This window comes from Clarias gariepinus, chromosome 3 (genome assembly GCF_024256425.1).
Source record: "Clarias gariepinus isolate MV-2021 ecotype Netherlands chromosome 3, CGAR_prim_01v2, whole genome shotgun sequence".
In the NCBI taxonomy this organism is placed as follows: Eukaryota; Metazoa; Chordata; class Actinopteri; order Siluriformes; family Clariidae; genus Clarias; species Clarias gariepinus.
The window spans coordinates 28,779,808-28,797,852 of NC_071102.1; the positions used below are offsets into that span (position 1 = coordinate 28,779,808).

General features: G+C 42.9%; 1 protein-coding gene across 4 annotated transcripts in view; it reads right to left on the bottom strand.

Moving 5' to 3' along the window:
• Window positions 1-18,045, bottom strand: part of znf704 (zinc finger protein 704) — a 68,382-nt gene that overhangs the window by 13,860 nt on the left and 36,477 nt on the right. For all 4 annotated transcript variants that reach the window (XM_053492387.1, XM_053492386.1, XM_053492385.1 and 1 more), the window contains exons 4-5: window positions 11,052-11,155; window positions 2,968-3,221 (exon numbers count right to left, since the gene is read on the bottom strand). In XM_053492387.1, the coding sequence (XP_053348362.1) occupies window positions 2,968-3,221; window positions 11,052-11,155 (358 nt within the window). The remainder of the gene's footprint in view (window positions 1-2,967; window positions 3,222-11,051; window positions 11,156-18,045) is intronic.

Consider the following 18,045-nt stretch of genomic DNA (forward strand, 5'->3'; position numbering starts at 1 on the left):
TTGGATATTTCTTTCACAAACACAAGTGAACTGAAATGTTATTTAATTTTTGCCAATTAAATATTTCCAATTGTGGACTCGTTATAAATTGAAAATTATTGCAATTTATAATATCTGTTTTAAACAGCAGTTACCAAGTGTAATTATGTACTAGAGGTAGTTTCTTAGCACTACAAAAGGCACAATAATTAATTGTGCTTCTTTGTTGAATCACATCGGCATGGGAGTCAAATCAGTAGAATATTGATATAATATGAAATCAAAATAAATCAGTTTATTAAGTCAGTCTCAGAATATCAAATAAGCATATGAGTCAAATTAGCAGAATATGATTATAATAAGAGTCTTACCAGTACATAAGTCAAATCAGTATATCATTATGACATCCGTCAAGTCAAGACACCAGTATAATATAGGCCAAACTAATGTGTTGATTTAATATAATCTGAATTAGTATAATCAATGATCTAAATTAGTACATCAATATGAGTCAAATCAGTAGAACAGACATCGAATCAGTTTAATAGGAGTCATATCTGTATATAAGTACAATAAACTTCAAATTAGGCATAATAGGAGTCAAATCTGTATATCGGTATAATAGGAATCAAATTAGTATACTCACTGAGACATCTTCTATAACACTTTATCCTTTATTAAGGGTCACAGAGGGCCTGGAGCCTATCCCAGGAGACTTAGGGCACAAATCCATCGCAAGACACACACATACACACACTCACACACTGCGGGCAATTTGGGAACGACAATTAGCCTAATCTGCAGGTCTTTAGACTGTGGGAGGAAACCAGAGTACCCAAAGGAAAACCCACCAAGTACGGGAAGAACATGCAAAATCCGACCCTGGAGGTATAAGGCGACAGTGCTAACCACTACACCACCATATTAGTATAATAGAAGTCAAATAATTATATCAGTATAATAGCAGATCGTCCCCTACATACGAATGAGTTACGTTTTGGGATTGCGTTTGTAAGTCGAATTTGTTTGTAAGTCGGGGACCAACAAAGTCTTATACGCCTTTGACTCAAATATAACTATAAAACATACTAATCCACTTAACTAAATTTGTCCCCTTTCTTAACACTGCCATCTTTGTGGCCAAAAACTGTAACAGTGCGTAAGGAAATGAAATGTTGTCTCTGTCCTGGAGACCATTTTGTTAACGTTATTCACTTTCTTGGACTATAAACTTGTGGATTTTCTGAAATAAGGGTTATCCTCCATCAGGACAGCTTTACAGGACAGCCATTTTATATCATCGTGCTCCCAGACTGATTCAGTGAAACTTTCCTGCACAACAATAAAGTGAAACAAATCACAGACACCTGGATATTCTTCACACACCCCTGGGAGTCACACAGAAAACCACTGGCTTTGAGGGCATTATTGATCCAGATTAAACCCTAAATGGCTTCAATGTTTATATGGGAGGATATTAAAATCATTTATTTGAAAACCAGGCTCTTGTACACATGGTTCCCGTATAATTAACCAGAAGAGATGACAGGGTTGTAAGAGGATAATGACAGCATGGATATGACTAACACCCGCACTAATGCTGTCCTAGAATCCTGCGGCAGCGATGAGACAGTAGGACAATAGTGCTGATAAAGGAGGCCTTCATTTCTGCAAGCATCTGTCTGTGTGTAGAATTGAGAGAGATAAAGTAGTCAAGAGTTGAGAGAAAAGCAGCTCATGTGACTATCTTACTCAGCTATCACATGATGCATCTCCGTATGTGTGTGGTGCAGATTGCCGTTCCACACTGCATCTAAAAACCACTTCACCTGTGTCTCTAGATGCGATGTGAACTTCACACTTTGAAGAAAATAGCAGCAAACACAGGATGTGGCGTTACATTCACCCACCATTAACATGGGCTTAAACACAGAGATGCTGCTCTCACTTTCACCACACAGTACTGACGAGGTTGGGCTCATTGTGCACCATAGCATTAAAATAAAAGTGTCTCTCTTAGAGAAAGACAATAACATTTTATATCACAGCACTGGTGTTCGCTCGAATAGTCAAAGGCATTGATTCTATAACAACAGCCCAGACAAGCATCTGCAAGACCATGTTGTTTCCATAGTAACAGTTAACTCACAGAGAAATATACAGTATATTGCAAGCACTCCACACAATCTATGTCTAATTATAAACAGGTTAAAAACATATTATGTAACAAAGTATAATTGCTATTTTGAAGATTTCTGTGATGAGAATTTTTTTTTTTTTTTACGTTTAGGGAAAGGGTCTCCAGTTTCAGCGCTTTCACTTTCACAGCTACTTTAAGTTTATTACTTATAGGAATGTCATTTGCATGCTTTATGGTTAATTGGTAACGCTGCATTTTTGTTGTATTAACTTTAGGAGAAAAAGGAAGAAAGACTTTTATAACTTTTAAAATGTAAGTGATAACTGGAATTTATTTGTTTTACAGGCATTCCATAATATAAAATGTATCTATAAGCTGATAAAAAGTATACTGCTCATCTGCTGTAGTTGAGCAATAAGACACTTCAGGACATGCTTACTCACTTACTCATCATCTATACTGCTTTATTCTGCATACATGGCAACAAGGGATGTCGGGCCAATCCCAGGAGACTAAGGGGCATGAGGCAGGGTACACCCCGAACAGGGTGACAGTTTATCACAGGGCACATACTTACATACTCATTCACATACTATGGGCAATTTGGGAACACCACTTAGCACTAGTCTGCATGTCTTTGGGATAGACCCTGGACCCTGGAGGTGCAAGGAGACAGTGCTAACCATTACATCACTGTGCCGCATCTCAGGACATGATGTTATAGGAAAGTAATCATCGTGTTTCATTTCTTACATAACACCCCACCCTCAGATCAAGGTCCAATACTGGAAGGTAAACAGTCTGGTCTCATAAACTGAAATACTGTACATAGGAAGTTGGGAGCTGACCTTGCGTTTGCGGGGAATGGGCTCATCAAACAGAAGACTGCTAGTGTCCTGCTCGTCCAAAGTATCGTCCTGTGGCCCGCTGAAGCTGGACATACGGAACGGTCTGAAGCTGTCGGCTGAGAGTGGTGGAGACGGGGTGGATGGGTTGGACTGGTCACTGGGAGCGCTCCAGCTCCAGAAGCCACTGCTGCTGCTGTAACTGGACGGAGTGAAGCCGTCCTTCACTCCGTCCTTCCACGATCCGTTCAGACCCTCTGCAGGAAGAGAACAGGTCAGGGCCTGGTCATGGACAGAACAGCTATGATTCTCATAGCTACAGCACATACTCTGCCTCCTTAGTTTCCACTAACATTTTACACTTTTTGGTCTTATTTTAAGCAGAAACAGTTACTTAAGATATAATAAAAAAAATATTTTTTTTCACAATCCCTTCTCTCAAAATCTTTCTTCGTAACACCTAATTTGTTCTCATATTTGCTTTGACAGTTTTTACTTTTCAAATCTAGTTGTGATGGCTTAATAACTGAATATTAATTTTTAACTAAAAAATGTGTCACATAACAAGGATTATAATGGTCTCTTAAGGCTTTAAGTAATAGGTATAATTATTTTAATATGTATAATAATTTGATAGATTTTTTAAAACAGCAAAATACACAATATAAAAAAATTAAGAATATTATTAAAAAACAATATTAGAGCAGTAGAGCAGTTAGAGCGAAATAATTGTTTGTGGACCCTTAATCATCATGCTCATTTGTGCTTTTTGAACATCAGATTCCAGATGTTGTCCCTCTATTGCTGATATAATCACCTCCACTCTGCTGAGAAAGCTTTACATTTGATTTTAGAGGATGGCTGTGGGGATTTTCTTATTCAGTCACGAGATAATTAATGAGGTCAGACACTGACGTCAGGTGAACAGGCTCGTAATCAACAATCCACGAGGGGCGTTCAAGTCAAACCGGGAATTGTGGTGAAATTTCTAGTCAATATAGACGTAAAACCGATTGACATTTACAGAAGACTTCAAGCACAATACGGTGATGAGACCCTTAACTCATGACCTTTCTGCTGTTTCATACAGTATCGGGGAATAAAACAGCCTGGATCGAGCACCAAAAGCTTTTTGTTAATACAGGACAATGTACAAGCTCATATTGCCCACCACTTTTACTTTACAGGAACTTGGATGGGAGTTACTGCCAAATCTCTGTACTTTCCTAATCTCGCTCAAAGCCAATTCCACATGTTTGGGCCATTAAAGGAGTTCCTGGGAGGCCAACATTTAAGATGTGAAGCAGGCAGTCTGATCATGGCTCCAGCATACTAAGAAGACCTTGTACCTTGACAGTATCCCAGCACCAGTGAAACACTAGAATAAGTGCAATAGTGTGGCGGGAGATTATATACAGCCATAAACACAGTATTAGTATTGATTTAAATATTGAAGTTATACATATAATATAGAAAATGTGTGTGCCAAAGAAACTACTTTTGAAGTTTATTCATCATGGAAGTCACCAATCTTGCTTTACTAAACATTTCAAGCCATTTTGAGAAAATTATTTTATATGTGCCCCCAAAATGGCCATTTTTTCAGTGTTATACTGTCTCGCTTCAATCTATAATAATTCAAAATGCAAATTATATATTTATCGATCCCAAAAGTGATCAATCTAGAAGCACATGACCTGTAAAATTGTTGCCTAAATTAAAGCATTCTGTGCCAAATTAAGGATTTTTTCCCCAAATGTGCTAACAACAGTGGTTTTGTTTAAATGCTTTAAATTAGACTCACACTGTAAGGGTCCTCCACTAGAGGTCACTGTTTTTAGTTTGTAGTTTTTGTTGGCCGACTCAGTTTCCCAGCAGGCACCTCGGTCAGGTGATGCGGTGCACACCTGAACCGAGGTAGCCATCATCCAATCTATAAATAGCTGTTTAGACTGGGAAACTGGGTCGAGCATTTTTGGGTATAACCACTGTCAGTTATGTGGGCATTTTGGTTTGTTTTTATTTGTTTAATTTGTATTTTGATTTTAGTTGTGTTAACTTGGGCTCTCTTATTGGCAATGTCTCTGTGTATGTTTTGTGTGTCTGTGTTAGTGGAGCTGATTCGGTCCTGTCCTCCTGTGTTCCTGTGGTTAGCTAGAGCAGGTAAGCAGTTAGGTGTATGTGTGGCTAGGAGCATGATTAGCTAAATGCTATGTTGAGTTTATAGTACAGTTACAGTACTAGCATGCTTCTAGCCATAGCCCTTCTGTGTCTCTAGCTATCCTGTGTTTCCTCTCCCCCGAGTTGCCCAGTGAGCCTAGCCTGTAGGTGTCCCCTAGCCTAGCCTTTGATGTGTCCTCAGCCTAGCCTTTGATGTGTCCTGAACCTAGCCTTTGATGTGTCCTGAGCCTAGCCTTTGATGCGTCCTCAGCCTAGCCTTTGATGTGTCCTGAGCCTAGCCTTTGCTGGTCCCCTAGCTTAGTCTTTGATGGTCCCCTAGCCTAGCCTATGATGGTCCCCTAGCCTAGCCTTTGATGGTCCCCTAGCCTAGCCTATGATGGTCCCCTAGCCTAGCATATGATGGTCCCCTAGCCTAGCCTTTGATGGTCCCCTAGCCTAGCCTTTGAGGGTCCCCTAGCCTAGCCACTGGGTATCCCTTGTCTGTGTTTCCTCTCCCCCTAGCGTCCCAGTGTGCCTAGGTTTAGAGTGCGGTCCCTCCGGGCTTCGGAGTAACGACTAGCTTGTGAGTGCTGCCTCGCTTAGCCTTGGAGGGCTGCCTCGCCTAGCCACTGGGTAGTCTTTGTCTATGTTTCTGTGCCCCTATTCCCTAGTGTGGTTAAGCTAGTAGGTAAGTATAGCTTAGTGCATGTTGGGGCTGAAGACATGCTTAGCTAGGTGTATGTGTAGCTAACTGCCATGGTTAAGCAATGCTTAACCATGTTTAGCTAGAAGCCATGCCTAGCTGATTGCCATGTCTTTAGCCCTTGTCCTGTCCCTCTCTTGGTCTCTCGTCTCGTCGTTACGTGTCTCCTGTCCTCTCCAGTGTCTCCAGTGTCTCCAGTGTCTCCAGTGTCTCCAGTGTCTCCAGTGTCTCCAGTGTCTCCAGTGTCTCCTGTTCTCCCTAGTGTCTCGTTTCAGCTCCACACCTCGTTTATGTCCTGTTGTGTTTGTCCCCCTGTTATGTGTCTCGCCGCAGGGCGTGTTATGTGTCTCGCCGCAGGGCGTGTTATGTGTCTCGCCGCAGGGCGTGTTAGGTGTCTCGCCGCAGGGCGTGTTAGGTGTCTCGCCGCAGGGCGTGTTAGGTGTCTCGCCGCAGGGCGTGTTAGGTGTCTCGCCGCAGGGCGTGTTAGGTGTCTCGCCGCAGGGCGTGTTAGGTGTCTCGCCGCAGGGCGTGTTATGTCTCTCCCCTTGTCTGTGTCTTGCCAGAGAGCTCCTGTTAGCACACAGTTAAGTATCATTTAAGTTTGTTTGTTTCTTTGGTTGTATCTTTATTTATACTTTGTTTAACTATCATTAAAAAGACTCTTTTTTTGGTTACACCACCCCTCTGCCTCTATGCCTGCTCCTTCCGCCCACGGCGTTCAACACCTGCCACAACACCCCGATCATGACAGAATGCTCGACCACCAAGGCATAGCAGAGGGGGCTGGGACTAAAGCGGCAGCCTCACGTGGAGGCCACAGCTGCAGCACCCTTCAGGCCTCACGGGGAGGCCACAGCTGCAGCACCTTTCAGGCCTCACGTGGAGGCCACAGCTGCAGCACCTTTCAGGCCTCAAGTGGAGGCCACAGCTGCAGCACCCTTCAGGCCTCACGTGGAGGCCACAGCTGCAGCACCCTTCAGGCCTCACGTGGAGGCCACAGCTGCAGCACCCTTCAGGCCTCACGTGGAGGCCACAGCTGCAGCACCCTTCAGGCCTCACGTGGAGGCCACAGCTGCAGCACCCTTCAGGCCTCACGTGGAGGCCACAGCTGCAGCACCCTTCAGGCCTCACGTGGAGGCCACCGCTGCAGCACGCTTCGAGCCTCACGGGGAGGCCACCGCTGCAGCACGCTTCGAGCCTCACGGGGAGGCCACCGCTGCAGCACGCTTCGAGCCTCACGGGGAGGCCACCGCTGCAGCACGCTTCGAGCCTCACGGGGAGGCCACCGCTGCAGCACGCTTCGAGCCTCACGGGGAGGCCACCGCTGCAGCACGCTTCGAGCCTCACGGGGAGGCCACCGCTGCAGCACGCTTCGAGCCTCACGGGGAGGCCACCGCTGCAGCACGCTTCGAGCCTCACGGGGAGGCCACCGCTGCAGCACGCTTCGCGCCTCACGGGGAGGCCACCGCTGCAGCACGCTTCGCGCCTCACGGGGAGGCCACCGCTGCAGCAGCCGCCGAGCGCCTCGAGGAGGTCCCAGCAGCAGCAGCCGCCGAGCGCCTCGAGGAGGTCCCAGCAGCAGCAGCCGCCGAGCGCCTCGAGGAGGTCCCAGCAACACCAGCAGGCCTCATGTGGAGGCCCCCACCTTCGTCCAGTAGCCCTTATTCAAGGCTCACCGCCTTCGGAGCGACACCCCAGCACAGCGTCCAGCACCCGGCTTCGATGTCGGGCACCCACCGCTGCACGGCGGAGGAAAAGCCAGTACTGCATCGGCCGCCCGGATTGGGGGACAACACAGCACTGTCTTCAGGGGCTCTACTTCTCAGAGCAATACAGTGCTGCCCCCTCCGCCCGGCCTACAACAGCGATCCGGTGCTGCCTCCGCCACACAGTTGACTAGGGGAGCTAGCCCGTCGGGGTCGGGTGAAGGGACACCAGGGAAGTGCCCTGGGACCACCAATAGCGCTCCGGAGGAGCGGTTTAAGGGGGGGGGTACTGTAAGGGTCCTCCACTAGAGGTCACTGTTTTTAGTTTGTAGTTTTTGTTGGCCGACTCAGTTTCCCAGCAGGCACCTCGGTCAGGTGATGCGGTGCACACCTGAACCGAGGTAGCCATCATCCAATCTATAAATAGCTGTTTAGACTGGGAAACTGGGTCGAGCATTTTTGGGTATAACCACTGTCAGTTATGTGGGCATTTTGGTTTGTTTTTATTTGTTTAATTTGTATTTTGATTTTAGTTGTGTTAACTTGGGCTCTCTTATTGGCAATGTCTCTGTGTATGTTTTGTGTGTCTGTGTTAGTGGAGCTGATTCGGTCCTGTCCTCCTGTGTTCCTGTGGTTAGCTAGAGCAGGTAAGCAGTTAGGTGTATGTGTGGCTAGGAGCATGATTAGCTAAATGCTATGTTGAGTTTATAGTACAGTTACAGTACTAGCATGCTTCTAGCCATAGCCCTTCTGTGTCTCTAGCTATCCTGTGTTTCCTCTCCCCCGAGTTGCCCAGTGAGCCTAGCCTGTAGGTGTCCCCTAGCCTAGCCTTTGATGTGTCCTCAGCCTAGCCTTTGATGTGTCCTGAACCTAGCCTTTGATGTGTCCTGAGCCTAGCCTTTGATGCGTCCTCAGCCTAGCCTTTGATGTGTCCTGAGCCTAGCCTTTGCTGGTCCCCTAGCTTAGTCTTTGATGGTCCCCTAGCCTAGCCTATGATGGTCCCCTAGCCTAGCCTTTGATGGTCCCCTAGCCTAGCCTATGATGGTCCCCTAGCCTAGCCTTTGATGGTCCCCTAGCCTAGCCTTTGATGGTCCCCTAGCCTAGCCTTTGAGGGTCCCCTAGCCTAGCCACTGGGTATCCCTTGTCTGTGTTTCCTCTCCCCCTAGCGTCCCAGTGTGCCTAGGTTTAGAGTGCGGTCCCTCCGGGCTTCGGAGTAACGACTAGCTTGTGAGTGCTGCCTCGCTTAGCCTTGGAGGGCTGCCTCGCCTAGCCACTGGGTAGTCTTTGTCTATGTTTCTGTGCCCCTATTCCCTAGTGTGGTTAAGCTAGTAGGTAAGTATAGCTTAGTGCATGTTGGGGCTGAAGACATGCTTAGCTAGGTGTATGTGTAGCTAACTGCCATGGTTAAGCAATGCTTAACCATGTTTAGCTAGAAGCCATGCCTAGCTGATTGCCATGTCTTTAGCCCTTGTCCTGTCCCTCTCTTGGTCTCTCGTCTCGTCGTTACGTGTCTCCTGTCCTCTCCAGTGTCTCCAGTGTCTCCAGTGTCTCCAGTGTCTCCAGTGTCTCCAGTGTCTCCAGTGTCTCCAGTGTCTCCAGTGTCTCCAGTGTCTCCAGTGTCTCCAGTGTCTCTAGTGTCTCTAGTGTCTCCAGTGTCTCTAGTGTCTCCTGTTCTCCCTAGTGTCTCGTTTCAGCTCCACACCTCGTTTATGTCCTGTTGTGTTTGTCCCCCTGTTATGTGTCTCGCCGCAGGGCGTGTTATGTGTCTCGCCGCAGGGCGTGTTATGTGTCTCGCCGCAGGGCGTGTTAGGTGTCTCGCCGCAGGGCGTGTTAGGTGTCTCGCCGCAGGGCGTGTTATGTCTCTCCCCTTGTCTGTGTCTTGCCAGAGAGCTCCTGTTAGCACACAGTTAAGTATCATTTAAGTTTGTTTGTTTCTTTGGTTGTATCTTTATTTATACTTTGTTTAACTATCATTAAAAAGACTCTTTTTTTGGTTACACCACCCCTCTGCCTCTATGCCTGCTCCTTCCGCCCACGGCGTTCAACACCTGCCACAACACCCCGATCATGACACACACCTTATGGTATGTGGCCATGAAACATAGAAACTACAATTAACTTGGTTAAAATTGCTTTTTGTAATCTGCTTATAATTATTGTTACACATACAGTATACAATTAACATTTTAGGGCTACCTCAGTGATTTGCATGAGAGATGATTTTTGGTAAAAGCTTAAAAAGCAAAAAATCTGTAGTGTCTGTAACCATGTAAATTCATGTTGTAATATCTTAACAATTTTAAATTTTAGAATAATACACTTTTTCAGGTTTATGTTTTTTTCATATAAAATCTAAATTGGCCAAGTTCCATCTGACTGACAGTTAAGATAAAAAAAAATATATATATATAATAATAATAAATTACGACAATACATATAGGGCATACAAATTTATTAAGCAAATGTTTCTTTTTATCTGATAAAAATATTGTGTATGCATATTTACAAAAAACAAAGCATGAATCGGGAGACTTTTTAGCACCAATACCATGTTTTTCGGTAGAGAAATAAAAGTAGTTTTTACTCTCATAACTGTGCTCTGTTTCAAAAGTCCTGGTTACACTTGAGCAACCAGTATTAGTCATCCCAAAGGTGTTCAGTGGGGTTTAGGATAGGGATATGTACACTTGAGTACTACTTGTTTGATGTTCATAGTTCCAGTAAAGTAAAATGTAATGCTACTGTACAGCATACAAAGACATCCTATACAACAATGTACTTCCAGTTCATAGCAAGAGATTGGGGAAGAACCATATGAGTGTGATTCCTAGGTGAACACAAAAATTATTTACATTTAAGCATATTAACCAGTTTATGTTAAATGAACAACCTTTAGAATTATAAAAAGACAATTTTGATGCATATTCATAAATATCCATTATATATGATAATAATATAGTGCTCTCCTGTCTTTACAAATAAGGCAGTGTAGTCACTGCATGTCATCTGGTGATAAAAGTGATAACCTCATGCAAAGAAATTGAAGATGCTTGCACAAATCATTGAAATTAAATGTTTCTAAACTAGCATTAGAATTAACCATAAACCTTCGTAACATAAAGCAAATCAATATTATGTTCAACCATACACTGTTTTTACAATTTCCAGGTCCCAGGAAACTGCTCTAATATCTCTTGAGCTGCTATAATATGCTACTTTTTAAATGGCATATAAATAAGATTTATTTTAAATAACAACAAATCTAATGCAATGTTTACTGTGTAGTTCTGTACCTACAGTAAACAGTGAATACTGTATGAACACCCTGGTAAAAGGTTAAAGTAGCAGCTAAGTCATGCAGGAGGGTCAACTTTAGTTCAGTGTCAAGGCTATGTTAGAGCGAAAAACAGGAAACTGCTGAACCAAAACCACACAGCGCTGTTATCTCTTAAACTGCTTGTAATAAAAAGACTGAGCAGATGAGCAGAGTGTATAGCATAGCATCACTGTGCACTTACCGCTAACTTTAACTGGAGGACTGCGCACTAGAGGACTTGTGGACAGACTCGTCAGCACCATGGCTGCAGTCACTTTGTCCATGTCTACCTCCTCTTCTGATTTCCTGTAAAGAAACACACACAAAAAACACTTATTAGCACATATAACAGCAAATCACAGGCTCCTTTATTTTGTATCCTGTTTGGCTCTTTGTTTTTTGAATTAGGGCCAAGTAAATGACTTGAACTAATTTCTTGAGGTAAACCATTTCTGGGTCTGGGTCAGGAGTCACACTGGGATACATGTAGAACAAAGAACAAAAGCATGAACCGATTGTCCCAGTCATTTATTCAGGTTCTCTCGAACGGCATACAAATCTTTATTATAGGAAGGCAAAGAGGTGTGAAGGATGTAATCAATTGCTTCACGTCCCTCATGAGAACACCTGAGCCGACAGCACATCAACGTAATCCCAATCCCAAATCCATGGGTGAAGCAAACAGCCCACAGGCTCAGATTGACAAATTTCTTGATCTCCATAATCGACTCCATTGGCGTGATGGAAACAACGTTATTAGAGCTGTGGTAGAAATCAGCACAGACAGCTTCTCCCTTTCCAAAGACCCCCATTTCCCCGATTACTTCCTGGTCACCTTGGAGAAGCACGGTGAGCATACAGCAAAGCATCTCAGCATGACAGATGCCTGAGATAATGCCAGAGAGACATCCCTGAACAGCTCCTAATTAACCCGCTAATACCCCACGTACCGGTGAGATATAATACACATCCGACAAACACATTAGAACCAGTGCAATAAGGACCTGATGTATTGCCACTACGCAAAACTGCAATTTAAGGCCTCAAGTCATGTCATTAGTGTCTTTCTCAAGTCATAGACACAGCATAGTGCTGTACTCATGAGATACTTATTAAAATATATAGAGAGCAATTGGTGATTGAATGTAACAGATTTGACAGGAATGCAAGTACCATGTTTAATATATTAGGATGTTAAATGCAAGTTCATTGTATAATAGCTTCTTTGGTACTGTACAGAAAGACTCCATGCATGATGGACAAGAATTGAGTCTTTTTTCTTTCTTTCTTTCTTTTTTTTTGAAGTATGTAACACATCATAAAACATCCTATTAATAAGCTGAAATGCTATACACTGTGACAGACACATCAGTCCTCCTTTAGTCTCTTATTACACCAAGATGGTACAGAAGGCACATAAACATTGTTCTTGCTCATTTAATAAACTAACAGAAGGTAAAAATGACCCGGACCTAAAAATAAGAGTCTCCTGAGGGCTTCCGTCTGCATTATGATCACATTTAGTGCTTTCCCTTATTTACAGCAGGCTTAACATGGATGGGATGCGATGGAAGGGGTAGTGTTTGGTGGTGTCAGGGGTAACAGGCAACCTCCTTTAGCAATGCCTTCACATAAATTTGTCTCTTTGTCTTCAAGGGTCTCTTTGAACTCTTTAAGACATGGCTCCACTTTCAAACATAACACCAACCTCTGGAAAATAACAAGTGATTGGGTTACGATGCTCTACGGCTCTGCCTTTGTTCAAGCATGGGTGGGTTTAGATGAAATGCATTATTATCAGTAGTTGATCACAGATAGTTAAAAGGCTATAGATAGTTAAAATTTATAGTACATCATTTTACATATATAACAAAAAATGTTTATACAAGGTTTTGAAGGTCCTTGCCATAATTTCCAGCAAGTCTTATGTCTAGTAAGTAAAGAGCATGCAGATCAATGCACTAGTTGTCGATGTGGTTAAGCACGTTTTTTAATGGTTGGTCTATACAATTTGAATATTTGAAATATTTTTAATGTTGATCAGGCTAAATCTGTTTGCAAAAAGTATACAAAATTGATCTTGTTGGTAGAGTGAACTCAACCTATTGCATTTTGTTTGCTTCAAATTGTCGTTTTTGTTTGACGTCTATACTGCGGACATAAGTGTGGGTAAATTTTGTCAGTGGGGTAAACTGAATCTTGCCAGAATAAATGTGATTTTCTCGTGTAGTCAAATAAGGGTGATAAGCATGGGGTAATTTATATGGCGGTAAAAACGCATGATATATGTGGGTGGGTTTCTGAAATGGATGGAAATGTTTAGGATAAAGGTTTTTGAAAATGGGATAAACCGATGGACAAAAAGGTTAATGGGTTTTGGGACGTGGTAAATGTATATACTGCAGGAAAAATGAAAATACGGTAGATTTTTTAAAAATGGGTACATTGGGTGGTTTTTTAGATTGGGTTAAATGCTACCCATGTGAATTTTAGAAATAGGGGGGAAAGGGCATTAAAGTGGTATTTGGTCATCCCAAGTTCAAAATGTGACTGCCAACCCCCCCCAGATTCCCTTCCCCCAAAATGTATTCCTGACCTTCCCAGGCCCTCAGAAGCCTGTTTGGAAGGATACATAAATTATGTTTATGATTCGGTGGGTTTTGGCATGGGGTAAAATAGAAGACTGTGTGTGGGTTGGTTTTTGTTGCTGTGGTAAAATACGAGGCCAAGAGTGGATGGTTTTTTTGGCATGAGGGTTAAATAGCAATCTACCTATGGCGGAGTTTTGGTGTGGGACTTATTGGAAAAGCTTCAGTTAGACCAAGCGTAGATGTATTTCAGATTCTGGGGTAAACAAGACAGCGGAGTGTGAACTGGGTTATGAGTAAATGTAAATATCCTGGCCAGGAACGGATGGGATGTGAAGGTTTGCTGGGTGGGTTTTAGCGTGAGGGTAAATGAATAAATGGGTGAGATGGCAACTAGCCAGTCAGACAGACTGCTGACATCTGCTGTTCATCTCTGGACAGACGAGTCAACTTTCTCTACCATCCAAACTCACAAGACAAATGAGTGTTTTGGCGGCTGTGGAAATGCAATCCACTGCCTTTACAGACATCTGGCCTTTTGTCTTTAACGGAGCGTGGACGCTCACTGCCACCGAGCCAGAGATGTGGCTCCAGTTTCAAACTCAACCCTCACTTGGGAGAAATAACCACAATAACTGATTGTGTTACACATTCACTCCTCCGCAGTTCTCTTTTGTCCTCAATACGGGATCATTAATCCATCACCTGTTGTATCGTTACACACGGTTACCGCGATGGTACATTGCACAACAACAACAACAAAATTATACAAGACGATACATGAACTGAGATTAAACCTGAAAAAACTTTGACAATGTGTGATTTTTAAAAATCTTTTTTATAAACATCCTTTAGTGGCTCATTTTAAACTACTGTAGCGCTGGAATAGCTACTGTATACAGCTCCTGTAATGGAATTTTACCTTACAATCCAGGTTTCCTAATGAAAAGCATTTTTTTAAAATCCAGTTTAACCTGCCATTTGGTTAAACAGACATCTACAGTGTTTTTTTAGCAGCTCAACAAGCATATGGGAATTCCCCCTAAAACACTGACTACATCTGTTCAGAGAGCAGAGAAAAAAAGAAAAAAAAAGGAGGAGGAGGCCAACTATGGTTTCTTACAGCCAGTGAGCTATAAAGCTCATTTCCTCCTGAATAATGAGACACATTTTGCCTCCTGGCTTAAGGTCCTCACTTATAACACATAACGATACAGCTGTGCATGTTCAAACATTTATGCACTACACACAGCACATATAAAGAACAAACTGTTACAACTGTTCATAACGCTAAGGTCGTTCATTTTGTTCAGAAACACATGAATAATATGTACATTCATATTATTAGATCTTTTTTATGTATTTGTATACCTTTGTAAAAAAAAACTTTGCAATAAAAATATATTCGGTATCCTGTATATGCATATGGCATTTTTAACAGCTACAGTACAATGCAGTATAATGGAGAAACATAAGACTCCCTAAAATCCTCTACAATTTTTAAAAGTTACTGAGACTTATTTCATTTGTAATTAATTCCTTATTTTCTACCATAGCATCTGTGAGAATATGCAAACTGCACTGCATAAGGAAGCTTGTGTAGAGAAGGAAGTTCTTGAATCATTGAATTGTAATAAATGTTACATTGTGCAAGACCAGTCTTTGACATGGGCAAAATAAGACATTTTGTGCGTTTGGTTTAAAATGACAATGCAGTGTGGGATGTTTTTACCTAAAAAGGTGCAAAATATAGAGCAGTGCATAAGCAAACTGATTTATTCAAAAGGCCATTTTATTAGACTTCACATGCAAATTAGTACAAGTAAAGGGCATGCATTAATTCTGTGGAAGCCTGTTTCTATCGGTCATAGACAAAATTATAGCAAATTGATCTCAATAATGAGCCAGTGTATCTAAATTTAAGTCTAAATCATATTTTGTGTCCTAAAACCACTTCTTCCTGGAGTATCCACACTCGCCATATACTGCAGCTATTGAGAACAAAGAGCACAGAGCACGATTTACATACTGTGTCCTCCTGCAATGCTGTTTGTGATGTCATTCACATAATTACTCATGGTTAATCAACCACAACACAGCAACCCGCTGTACACACAATTAATCCCACTGCTCAGGCAAATTAATAATAGTTATTTGGGATCTTAATAAATCGAAGTCTGAGTTTTGCGATTTAAAAATTTAAAATCATTAAAATATTTTCCAGTACTGAGTAAGTAGCTATCAGTTCTGCACAATAATTTGTATAAAAATCTAAATCACAATATGGACCAGGTGGCACTGTGGCTTAGTGGTTAGCAATTGCAGCCTGCACCTCCAGGGTTCAGGTTTGATTCCCAGCCAGGTTCGATTCCCCTCTCTGTGTGCATGGAGTTTGCATGTTCTCCCAGTGCTTGGTGGGTTTCTTCTAAGTACTTCAGTGTTCTCCCTCAGTCCAAAGACATGCAGATTATGCTAATCTGCGTTCCCAAATTGCCCATGAGAATAAGTGTGCGTATGTATGTGTGAGTGGGGAAATAATAATCCTTTAGGTGAGTATATATATATATATATATATATATATATATATATATATATCTTCTTCTTCTTTGTCTTTCGGCTGTTCCCTTTCAGGGGTCGCCACAGCGAATCATCTGCCTCCATCTAACCCTATCCTCTGCATCCTCTTCTCTCACACCAACTAACTTCATGTCCTCTCTCACTGCATCCATAAATCTCCTCTTTGGTCTTCCTCTAGACCTCCTGCCTGGCAGTTCCAACCTCAGCATCCTTCTACCGATATATTCACCATCTCTTCTCTGAACATGCCCAAACCACCTCAATCTGGCCTCTCTGACTTTATCTCCGAAACATCTAACGTGGGTTGTCCCTCTGATAAACTCATTCTTAATCTTATCCATCCTTGTCACTCCCAAAGAGAACCTCAACATCTTTAGCTCTGCTACCTCCAACTCTGCCTCCTGTCTTTTCTTCAGCGCCATTGTCTCTAAGCCGTAGAGCATCGCTGGTCTCACCACTGTCCTGTACACCTTTCCTTTCATTCTCGCTGATACTCTTTTATCGCACAACACACCTGACACTTTTCTCCACCCATTCCAACCTGCCTGTACCCGCCTCTTCACCTCCTTTCCACACTCTCCTTTCCAACGGTTGTTTTGGACCGTTGACCCCAAGTACTTAAAATCCTGCACCTTCTTTACCTCTGCTCCCTGTAGCCTCACCGATCCTCCTTGGTCCCTCTCATTCACACACATGTATTCCGTCTTGCTGCGGCTAACCTTCATTCCTCTGCTTTCCAGAGCATACCTCCACCTCTCCAAATTTTCCTCCACCTGTTCCCTGCTCTCGCTACAGAGCACAATGTCATCTGCAAACATCATAGTCCATGGGGACTCCTGTCTTACCTCATCTGTCATCCTGTCCATCACCAGAGCAAACAAAAAGGGGCTTAGAGCCGATCCTTGATGCAGACCCACCTCCACCTTAAACTCTTCTGTCACACCTACAGCACATCTTACCACTGTCTTACAGCTCTCATACATGTATATATATATATATATATATATATATATATATATATATATACTCACCTAAAGGATTATTAGGAACACCTGTTCAATTTCTTATTAATGCAATTATCTAATCAACCAATCACATGGCAGTTGCTTCAATGCATTTAGGGGTGTGGTCCTGGTCAAGACAATCTCCTTAATTCCAAACTGAATGTCAAAATGGGAAAGAAAGGTGATTTTAGCAATTTTGAGCGTGGCACAACCATTTCTAGGGTTTACAAAGAATGGTGTGAAAAAGGAAAAACATCCAGTATGCGGCAGTCCTGTGGGGGGAAATGCCTTGTTGATGCTAGAGGTCAGAGGAGAATGGGCCGACTGATTCAAGCTGATAGAAGAGCAACTTTGACTGAAATAAACACTCGTTACAACCGAGGTATGCAGCAAAGCATTTGTGAAGCCACAACACACACAACCTTGAGGCGGATGGGCTACAACAGCAGAAGACCCCACCGGGTACCACTTATCTCCACTACAAATAGGAAAAAAAAGTCTACAATTTGCACAAGCTCACCAAAATTGGACAGTTGAAGACTGGAAAAATGTTGCCTGGTCTAATGAGTATCAATTTCTGTTAAGACATTTAAATGAGTCAGAATTTGGCATAAACAGAATGAGAACATGGATCCATCATGAATTCTTACCACTGTGCAGGCTGGTGGTGGTGGTGTAATGGTGTGGGAAAGGTTTTCTTGGCACACTTTAGGCCCCTTAGTGCCAATTGGGCATCGTTTAAATGCCACGGGCTACCTGAGCATTGTTTCTGACTATGTCCATCCCTTAATGACCACCATGTACCCATCCTCTGATGGCTACTTCCAGCAGGATAATGCACCATGTCACAAAGCTCAAATCATTTTAAATTGGTTTCTTGAACATGACAATGAGTTTACTGTACTAAAATGGCCCCCACAGTCACCAGATCTCAACCCAATAGAGGATCTTTGGGATGTGGTGGAACTGGAGCTTCGTGCCCTGGATGTGCATCCCACAAATCTCCATCAACTGCAAGATGCTATCC